The sequence below is a fragment of the Rosa chinensis genome, chromosome 4 (assembly GCF_002994745.2).
Source record: "Rosa chinensis cultivar Old Blush chromosome 4, RchiOBHm-V2, whole genome shotgun sequence".
Lineage (NCBI taxonomy): Eukaryota > Viridiplantae > Streptophyta > Magnoliopsida > Rosales > Rosaceae > Rosa > Rosa chinensis.
Window position 1 is genome coordinate 26,567,454 of NC_037091.1, and position 10,319 is coordinate 26,577,772.

General features: G+C 38.3%; 2 protein-coding genes across 4 annotated transcripts; one reads left to right on the top strand and one right to left on the bottom strand.

Moving 5' to 3' along the window:
* Window positions 1–2,295: 2,295 nt before the first annotated feature.
* On the top strand, window positions 2,296–3,784 carry LOC112200440. Of its 3 annotated transcripts, none has more exons than XM_024341473.2 (2): window positions 2,296–2,453; window positions 3,278–3,784. In XM_024341473.2, exon 2 carries the CDS (start codon window positions 3,309–3,311, stop codon window positions 3,513–3,515), a length of 207 nt encoding a protein of 68 aa, XP_024197241.1. In that variant the 5' UTR covers window positions 2,296–2,453; window positions 3,278–3,308; the 3' UTR covers window positions 3,516–3,784. The 3 variants fall into 3 exon arrangements, with proteins under 3 accessions (XP_024197241.1, XP_024197242.1, XP_024197240.1); XM_024341474.2 differs by having other exon boundaries at window positions 2,297–2,453; window positions 3,273–3,784; XM_024341472.2 differs by having other exon boundaries at window positions 2,300–2,453; window positions 3,307–3,784.
* Window positions 3,785–5,416: 1,632 nt separating this feature from the next.
* On the bottom strand, window positions 5,417–8,853 carry LOC112200439 (LEAF RUST 10 DISEASE-RESISTANCE LOCUS RECEPTOR-LIKE PROTEIN KINASE-like 2.1). Its single transcript, XM_024341470.2, has 3 exons — window positions 7,462–8,853; window positions 6,789–6,821; window positions 5,417–6,688 (listed from the first exon to the last, which is right to left on the bottom strand). The coding sequence occupies exons 1-3, from the start codon at window positions 8,222–8,224 to the stop codon at window positions 5,571–5,573; spliced, it is 1,914 nt and encodes a 637-aa protein (XP_024197238.1). The 5' UTR covers window positions 8,225–8,853; the 3' UTR covers window positions 5,417–5,570.
* Between the last annotated feature and the right edge of the window lie 1,466 nt (window positions 8,854–10,319).

Here is a 10,319-nt window from a genome sequence, read left to right on the forward strand (position 1 = left end):
ACATCATTACACAATATTATACTAATACCACATTATACATAATAAATCAAGTACTACCTAAAATTGCAGAACATCACTATAGAACATGAATAAGAGTATGAAACTATGAAATATGAATAACGTCTGGGAAAATCAGAGAAAAGATCTTTTAGCAATTCAGAGAGAACTTTTAGCAACTCATTAACAAAACCTGACAATGATTTTAATACCAAACCTATATCCCAACCTCTACAAGCAAATAGATCGTATAACTAAATTCAAATGCCACCAGTTGGTGCTAGAAAATAAAAAAACAAGCTTAAGTCTGAAGAGTAAACATCCAATTGTATAGAACACCACATAAAGAAGTACGAGTATATTAGAATTAGAGCAAACAAAGCTACAGGGAAGGGAAGAAATACAATGCTTTCAACGTACAAAAGAGATAAAAGATGATAGATTGCAAACAGACAGCAAAGAATCATAACTAAAACCAATATATTAATGTCAAATTGCATAGCATACAAAGGACAAATTTATTACAAATAAAGCGAGCAGAGTGGAGACTCCCACATACATCCCAATTCCCAACCTCTACAAGCAAAAGAAAGACATTTTGGAATCCCCTAGTACTCAAAACCCTAATAAGTACTCCAAATCATCGATTCTATACACAAATGAGCAAAATGAATCACACCCATCGATTCAAGATTATGCAATCCAACCTTTACCGGTGTAACGATTCGGATGAGTGTACTGAGGTGGAGGTGGCTTGCTCGCTTGCAGCTGTGGAGGAGAACGAGCCCAGAACTCCAGACAGAACGAGCCCAGAACTGCTGTGGAGGACTCGAGGAGGCGAGCTGGTGACTTGGTGAGGAGAGAAACTGGGGGCTGAGTGAATCAAGTCAATCAGAAACTCAATCAGATCGATGAGAGAAACTCAGAAACTAGCCCTAAATATCAGATCGATGAGAGATACACAGTGCTTACTTGCGAGATCGATGAGAGCTTCGATTTGCGGAACGTGATGGGGAGAGAGGTCGGGAGTTGCCGAGTTGGGAGAGTTTCGATTTCTGGAACGTGATCGAGAAAGAGGTCGGTCTGAGAGAGAGAAAGAGGTCTGAGAGAGTTAGAGGCTTAGAGCGAGAGCGATGCGATGCGACTCTACGAGGGTTAGGCGAAATTGGGGGCTGAGTGAATCAAGTCAATTAGAAACTCAATCAGATCGATGAGAGAAACTCAGAAACTAGCCCTAAATATCAAATCGATGAGAGATACATAGTGTTTACCGGCGAGATCGATGAGAGCTTCGATTTCCGGAACGTGATCGGGAGAAAGGTTGGTCTGAGAGAGAGGTTGGGAGTAGCCGAGTCGGGAGAGCTTTGATTTCTGGAACGTGATCGAGAGAGAGGTCGGTCTGAGAGAGTTAGAGGCTTAAAGCGAGTGCGATGCGATGCGGCTCTGCGAGGGTTAGGCGACCGAGTGGATTAGGGTAAGTTAAAAACCCTATTCAAAAACGACGCCATTTTCATCTCAGATTCCGTTTTGCGGTTCGGTTTGGTTTCGGAGGGGCCGAAATTGAAAACTGAACCGAACCGATTCTGTGCGGTGCGGTTTTTTCCAGTTCGGTGCGGTTTTTTTCAGCTGCGGTGCCGGTATCGGTGCTGTTTTTTTCGGTTTTCGGTTTCGCGAGCCCACCCCTAATAGGTGTACCCTCAATCCCCGGTTAGAACGATCCCTATTTACCATATACTAACGATGACATTTACAGGGTTAAATTGCGCGCTTATTTTTAGGCGTACCAGAAAACTTCTTAAGAGAAAAGGGATGAAGGATTTGTGTTTTCTCTTCAACTAAGGGAGTTTTTTTATCAATTTTGCATTTGATCTTCAAGCTTGTAGGAATTATGATCAGATCATATGTTTATATAGGCTAGAATTAATCACTAAAATAAGTAAGTGACTAATATATTAAGATGAGTGACTAATATAGTAAGTTGAGTGGCTGGTCTAGTAAAGTGAGTGGCTAATATAGTATTTAAAGGAAATGTTTAAAAAAATATTGTTTAACTAATCTTAGAGTGTTCTACAGTAATATTAAGTTTCGGGTTTTTACACTTTTAATATTAATGAATTGACACTCAATCCCCCTTTAAAAAAAAAAAAAAAAAAAAAAAAAACAAGCCTGGAATGTCTTTTCCTGACCGGACCTTTTTAATTTTAACATTTGAACTGAACTTTTGACTAAATTATCATTATCCCAATCTAAATTGAAAACTGAATGAGGCCCAAATTGGTATTAAAATCTTGGCCCAGGCAAAGGTTGAGGACGTGCCCCTTCAGCCACCGCGCACGTGCACTATTTGCCCTTAAGCTGTAAATTACTCGGAACCCCAAATTGAACGATTGAAGAGGCGATCGGGTTTATCAAGGGTTTTGGATTGAATTCAGACTTTGTTACGTTTCACAATTCAGGTATATATTTATTTCTTGTTTCTTTGATTTCTTTGGGTTTCCTAAACTTTGCAAGTGATTTTGGGTTTGTTTTCCTCGATATTCGTTGAACAGAAATAATCAGCCTTCTGTGTTGAGTTGATTGTTGATTGATTTGTTCATCGTTTGATAGCCTAGAGCACTGAATAAGACTTTAAGACCAATAATTTATATATCGATGATACTCTCTTTTTTTCCTTTTTTTTTTTTTTTTTCTGTTTGATTTCTCAGTAAGCAAATCGAAGTTAGTATCTTGAAAGTTGTATTTGCTGATTCTCTATAGGTCAAGTTCTGATTTTAATAATGGGTATTGCATTGTCTGTTGAGAAACACAGCCAGATAGATCCCTGGCCCTTTCTTTTGTGTTTCTGAGAAAATCCCAAATTTATAAATGAAACAATAGTTTCGCTGTTCTGGAATATTGCTCAATTAGATTCACTCTCTTACTATTGCAGGAAAGTGCATACCTACAATTCATTGTAACTTACGTTTGTGTATAAAAATCCCTTTGTTACGATTCAAGTATTGCATGGTCAGGGTTTCTGTTACAGGTCTTTTTGTCCATTCCAAATTTTGCTTTTATCACACTTGTTTAGGGCTTCCTATAGCAGTTGGTTGAAATGGGAGTATGTGATATGCAACTGCTTTCCCATTATTCTTTTGTATGATTCTATAGAGCCACCATATTTTCAGTCTGCTCGTCTGCAGGAGTCTTTTTCTCAAACTTTCTGTATAAAAAATGAAAAAACCTATTGCATGGAGTCTTCTTTAACTTGAATTGTATGTTTTTTCAATTGAAAGCACAGACTGAGATTGCTGTCGCATTTACTGGTAGATATGGCTGGGATTTCGGGATTTAGGGGCCTTGCACCTAAAACAAAGAATGTTATAGTTGCTGGGGGCTTGACAGCTTTTGTCTTTGGCGTGTACTTCTACACCATGAGAGCTGTTGGAGGTACAGATGAACTACAAGTGGCTATAGATAAGTTTGAGGGAGACAAAGTCCAGAAACAGGCTGAAGGAAGCATGCCGTCAAAGGTTTGATCTTATAAATCAGTTTGTAATAATGTAGCAGAGAACTAGGTAACCAAGGCTGTGAAAGACAACCTTGCAGCTCTTTATTTACTTTTTTCAAATGAATATGCAATATTTTTCTTCTTGGTAATACATTTAAGTTTTGTTGTGACCTAAGCCATAGTTTATGATTTTGTCCACCACTCCGTGGAATGTCTAAGCAATCAGAAAGAGGGATTTTGCAGAAGCACTTATATGCATGCCCGGTGTAATTTTGGATCATTATGGATGTTGTTGAAGACCTGGATTTGCTTGACTTTTTCAGTTGTTAATCTATACTATTATTAAGAGAACCCGGTCAAAATGGGTGAAATGACATAAATATCCTTTAACTATAGCCTAATTTAAAATAATCTTTAATATCTGAAGGATATTATGGTAAATAGCAAAATAATAAATGAAAATAAAAATTCAGAAAAAGAAAGAACTGTCAATCCCACTATCTACACGTATAACTTCCTACTTTTTTTCTCCAACAAGTAAAAATAAAAAACAAAAATGTTTCACACATGCATTGCATGTATCAATAAAGACTAGTTTATATTTATAAATTGTCTACGATCAATTTCCTTCAGAAGTCATAGAGGGGGAGTTAAGGGGTCTGGGGGAAGGGTGTAAATACAATAATACATGCTTGATAATAATATAATTTGAGTTGAAAGAGCAGTGCTAAACTAGTTATTATGACCTCTTAGCTCCATAGTGTAACAGTTGAATCCCAAACCACCAGGATGGGAGTAGCAAGCATTCTCCATTGTGACAGTAGGTAGGAATGAAGTCAACTTTCCATGTTTTTTGGCTCAAAGCAGCTAAGCTTGTACATTGAAAATGACTCATCAACTAAGTTTTGCTGCAGTTATACAACAAAAGCAGTTCTTTTTTATTTGGAACAAGGTCATACTGATCAGTAGGAAAGGTTAAGTTTTTGACTAACAGAATACAACCAGCTTTCCTTGAGTTTGAAAGAGCAGCATTTGAGACCACGAGAGTTCGGTCTTGGTAACTGATATTTTGGATTAAGTAATCATGGCCGGCCAATTGAAGACTAGGGTAGCCGTTTTCTTCGTTGCAGGAGAGTTGGAATCCTGGAAAGCCACAATAGGGTTCTTGCTGGCCTGGGATGAAGAATGGAAAGCTTATGTATTGGTTACTGCAAGTCTTGGGCACTGCAGTTCTGGTAGTTAATGTCGACAGCAAAGGAGGTGTCTGTTTGAAGAAAGAAGATGAGGACGCAGAGATTTATGAATGAGGGGAAGAAGATGATTTGCTTCATTTTAGATATTGAAAATCGGGTACAAACAGTGAAAGATGAACAAAATCAGGTTGAGAGGGAATAATAAAGTGGCGTTGAGCAGTAATGAAAGACAGTCTTTAACTCTTGACTTGATGGTGGCCCAAATTGAAGTCTTTGGCTCTCTAACCTTTGAGCGGTAGAGAGCCGTCTGCTTTGACTGGTTGAATTAGTGAGAAGTCAAATTTAATGAATAATGAGTTTGGTTTGACACTGGAGCCTATTGACTTGGTAAAGATCGAATGGGAATGAATCCACAATACTTGCCTAATGATCTTGTTAGAATATGAAATAACGTTGATTATTGCTTTCTTTTCAATAATTTGCTCATAAATATAGAGATTAAGGAAATATTGTTCATTGTACAGAACCACAGGTTTGCCTGAAACACACAGATGCATTCGAGTAAATATAGCTTTACTTGTTAGAATATGAAATAATGTTGATCAATTGATCATAGCTTTATCTCCAATCATTTGCTCATAAATATAGAGATTAAGGAAATATTGCTCATTGTACAACTACAGGTTGCCTGAAACACACAAGATGCATTCGAGTAAATATAGCTTTACTTGTTAGAATATGAAATAATGTTGATCAATTGATCATAGCTTTATTTTCAATCATGCTCATAAATATAGAGATTAGGAAATATTGTTCATTGTACAGAACTACAGATTCCCTGAAACAGACAGATGCATTCAAGTGAAGTAAAAATGCCGAGCTCAGTTGTTCTATTGTATTGATACCAATGTAGGAGAAGAAAGTGCAAGGGATTTTGGAGAAGAAGACAAGTAAGGCTTTGGTGGTATCTGCAAGGACTCAACATTCCCTTCCAACATTTCTATGACTTGTTTCATGGATGGCCGGTTTGAAGGGTCGGTTTGTATGCACCACAAGCTCACGATTATCATCTTCCTTGCTCTGACTTCGTCTTCCCCATTCATGATGCTCTGCAGGCCAAGTTCTTGATCCAATTCAAGACGTTTGTATATCCAATGTGGAAAATATATCTCACTTGTATCTTCAACTTCAACATTGATGTTCTTTCTTCCCCCGGCCATCTCGGAAAGCATCATCCCATAGCTATACACGTCAGATTTGTGCGAGACACCACCAAAGTTTCTACAGAACACTTCTGGAGCAATGTATCCAGCAGTACCTCTTGCAACCAACATTGACACAATGCTCTCTTTTCTGTCACATATTTTAGCAAGGCCAAAGTCAGATATTTTTGGCCAGAAGTTCTCATCAAGAAGAATGTTATGAGGCTTAATGTCAAAATGCAAAATTCTTGCGCTGCAACCGCGATGTAAATACTCTAGTCCTTGAGCAATACCAAGTGAAATTGTTTCCAACATGTCCCATCCCAAGTGATGATCCTTTTGGGGGGTCTTTGCATCAAATATGAACTTTTCAAGAGATCCATTAGGCATGAATTCATAGATAAGAGCTCTTTTCGAACCCTCAAAACAAAACCCCAACAGGCTGACAATGTTGACATGGGAAGTTGTACTAATGGCTGCAACCTCATTCATAAAGTCTTCTCCATCACCTTTTGGTCTGTTCAAGACCTTCACTGCTACAAGACGGCCATCATTTAGTTTTCCTTTGTATACACCGCCGTAGCCCCCTTGTCCTAGTTTTCTTTTGAAGGAGTTGGTCATTTTCTTAACTTCCAAATAGCTGTATCTTTTAACTTGAAGTCCCCCATAGTTTCTTAGAAAGGCCTCAACAGTTCGCCGCTTTTGGTTTTGCAGTTTCCAAAAGAAAATAATTCTATAAGTTGATAACTTTCCCCTTGAGCACCAAACAATTACCACTAGAAGCGCCACACCAGCAACTGCTCCAACTAATTATAGAAAAAAATTCGTGAGGAAATATGAACTAGCTTACAATAAAAAAGTTAACATAAGAAAGGAGTTATATATAAGAACTAAATGGTATATTACCTATTGACAACTGAGTAGCCAAATTTCCAGGTTCTGCAAAATTAATAATCACTGTATAAGAATATGGTCTATAGTGCATAACCGGATTAAAGAGGAAGTAAAATGACATTTCCAATTCTCATCATATCAATATAATGTAGAGCAAAAGCAACTTTAAGGGTATGTTTGATTAAGGCATGCACCCCATTGATTCTTGGACGCGAGTAATGCAACCAATTCTAGCTCCCAAATGTGTTCAACGACATCTTGGGGTAGCTCATGTGCTACATCTCGGGGTGGCTCATGTGCTTCAGCACATGTGAGAATGAATTTGTTAGAAAGAAAGATCATATTGGAAGCGAAAAAGTCTTGATGGTGGTCATAGTTCTCTGCCATGCACACTACATTTTTCACCTTCAACCATATGCTTTTGCATTTGCATATGCATCATGCATATGTAAACTTACTAGACATGTATACGTGTGTTCTAATTAAGTCAGCAATATGAGGCATAAGTCGTAAGTTGTAAGCATCCAACTCCAAATAGAGTAGGATCACAGAGATGTTTTATATTTTAAGATATTTCTGTCTGAATTAGAACCTTTTTTTATGTCTTCTTAGGTAAAAACAGAAAAAATTGACCGAAAAATAAAACCAACAATTCATATGGGGGAAAAGAAAGACACAGACTAACCTTCTTCAGGACAGAAGAAATCATGAAGTTTATCCGGGCAGAAGCACGTTAACTTACCAACACTAGTTCCACATTTCCCACCACTGTTCTCACAGAGACTGCAGTTTCTGGCTGACCAGTTTACCACAAACCCTGCTTTCAGCCCCTCTCTTATTCCCGCAGCGGTGCCAGTAACATTGGCATATACCCCTTCAACCGTCTCCCGTTCTTTTCCACACTTGTCAAGGGCATTTCCGTACTGTGGATCATCCTTGGTCAGGGCCAGAACTGTTGTCCTCGTTCTGGTGTCGTCAAAGCAGCCAAGCTTGTACTCTGAAAACGACTCATCAACCAAAGAAGAGTTGCAATAGTATAGCAAAACGAATTCCTTTTGATTTGGAGCCAGCTCGTACGGACCATTTGGCGAGGTAAAGTTTTCTAAATATCCAAGACAATCTCCGGCATGATCAAAAAGACCATCGTGTGACAAGTGAAGAGTGTGGTTTTCATAATCGATTGTGTTAATCGTTGCGGACCCGAAACCGCTACTAAGGAGTGTGTGGCCGTTTCCATTGCAGTAGAGCTGGAAACCAGGGTAGCCGCAATACGATTCCTGTTGTCCGTCGAGATAGAAGGGATACTTGATGGGCACGTTACCACAAGTTTTGGGCACACTGCAGTATTTGTACTGTGAATCCACAGCAGATGAGCTTTTTAATTGCCAAAGGATAATGAGAACACAAATATTCATCAATGGAGAAAACAGATTACATATTTGATACATTTTCGATCCAGGAAATTCAATTGTGGTACAGGGAATAGAAACAGACAAAGATGATCTAAGAACAATGACATTATTTGGTCTTCGATCGGAGTCGTCGGTGGAGATGGTCTCCTAGGCTAATTCAATATCCAAATTTTTAATTTGGAATTCGAGAGTAGTTGAACACATACAGTTTCCACGAAGATGATTGTGTTTCGTAGAAATCAGTCAAGCCACGTTACCTGGACAGGAACAGCATATTGGGGCCCCGTTTGGAAGCAAGATTTGAATTTGGATTTTGATTTCAAATCAGATGTAATTTAAAATACGTGAAATTGAAATCTGAGTATTTAAAAATTTTACTGTTTGGATTACAACTCCCAACTATTAATCTCTGAAGATTTAAGATTAAAGATTACTTTTTTTTCCTTTACCATTAAAACCCATATCTGGTGCTCTCCTCTCCAACTCGGCCGAATCAACCATTGAATCAATCTCCAATGTATCTCAGATCCCCAACCGGAGCTTCACCTCCATGAACGACGATTTCCATGTTGCAGACCAATCATCGGAAGGGCAGATGAAAGGATAAGAGAGAAACTAGAAGCAAAAGCAGCAGAGAGAAGGGAAAAAAAAAACTGAGAGGTGCGAAAGAGAGTAGATCAAGAGATGTGAGAGACAGTAGACCGACGGATGAGAGAGAAAGGTAAGAAAGAAAAAAGAAAACACTACTTCGATAGAAATAAAGCGAGGTTTCTTTCATTTCCTCAAGCTCAGTTTACAAAACTATCATATTTACACACACATTTCATTTCATGGATCACTAAAGTAACATTCAACCGATGCCTGGCCCAAGAGACAGGATTACAAAAGATAGAATGAAATGTTTAAGAGAAAATATAGGGAGGAAGAACTAAGTAAAGAAGTTACACTACTCTGATGAGTCATTTCATTCCCACAACATCCTCCTTATTTTGACACTCCAAACAAAAGTAGGGTTTTTTTGAACTAGAATGAATGCTCGATCACATTTCAAAATTCATCACAGCTTCATTTCTATCTGGGTAAAAAATACAAACAGTACTCAAATTATGGTCAACTCCGAATTTCTGTACCTAAGTTTCCAAAACTATCACTTTGGTACCTGAAGTTCGGACCCCGACACAACTTTAGTATCTAAAACACCGTTGGTCGTTACGGAGTTAGTCAACTGTCAAACTTTGAGGGGTATTCTCGTCATTTCACCAGATTTCTTCTTCTTCCTCAAACTCTCTTCATTTTCTTCTTCCTCCCAACTCTCCCATCATCTTGGGCACGGGTGGGCTGCGCAAGCGTGGGATGCGGATACATATGTTGGGTCGGGCTAGATAACCTGGGTACCATTGTAATAGTTTTTGAAAATTTGGGTATAGAAATTCAGAATCAGTCATAGGTTGGGTACTATTTGTATTTTTTTCCCTGGAGGTAAAGACAGAGAGTCAGTTTTACCCCTAAGAAAATGCCACTTGGCATGATAGTTAACGCCGTCCATGACGGCAGGTACGAATGTTGGGTCGGGTGGGATATTTGGGGTACCATTGTGATAGTTTCAGAAGCTTGGGTATAGAAATTCGGAGTGGTCCATAAGTTGGGTACTGTTTGTAATTTTTTCTCTTTTTATCCCTTATCATTCACAGTCCATGTGTTGGATTCAAAATAAGACATGACAAATAAAATACATATAAAATAGGGTTATTATTACAAATGGTTCCTGAACTTATCCTCTATTTTATCGATGGTACCTGAACTTCAATTTTGATCACAACCAGTACCGGAACTTTTCGACTTCATTTTAAATGGTACCTAAAGCCACCTTTGCTCACTATTCCGGCCAAAAAAGCCAAATAAAAAAAAAATCAAGTTCAAGGCAAGTCTATTACCAAAAAAATCATCACTATATATGATCGCAACCTTTGAAATCATCAAAAATCATCACTATGATCCCCTCACATGCCGTTTTTAGTGGGAATATTGACCGAAGGTGGCTCTAGGTACCATTTAAAATGAAATCGAAAAGTTCGGGTACTGGTTGTGATCAAAATTGAAGTTCAGGTACCATTGATAAGATTGAGGTATA

What these genes read in the sequence shown, in the direction of transcription:
- LOC112200440 (XM_024341473.2), top strand. Translation starts at nt 3,309, where the DNA reads ATGGCTGGGATTTCGGGATTTAGGGGCCTTGCACCTAAAACAAAGAAT.
- LOC112200439 (XM_024341470.2), bottom strand. Translation starts at nt 8,224, where the DNA reads ATGTATCAAATATGTAATCTGTTTTCTCCATTGATGAATATTTGTGTT. An exon ending in TTTCTTCTGTCCTGAAGAAG is followed by an intron (nt 6,822 to 7,461) that starts GTTAGTCTGTGT and finishes TTAATTTTGCAG; the next exon opens with AACCTGGAAATTTGGCTACT. An exon ending in GGCTACTCAGTTGTCAATAG is followed by an intron (nt 6,689 to 6,788) that starts GTAATATACCAT and finishes TTCTATAATTAG; the next exon opens with TTGGAGCAGTTGCTGGTGTG.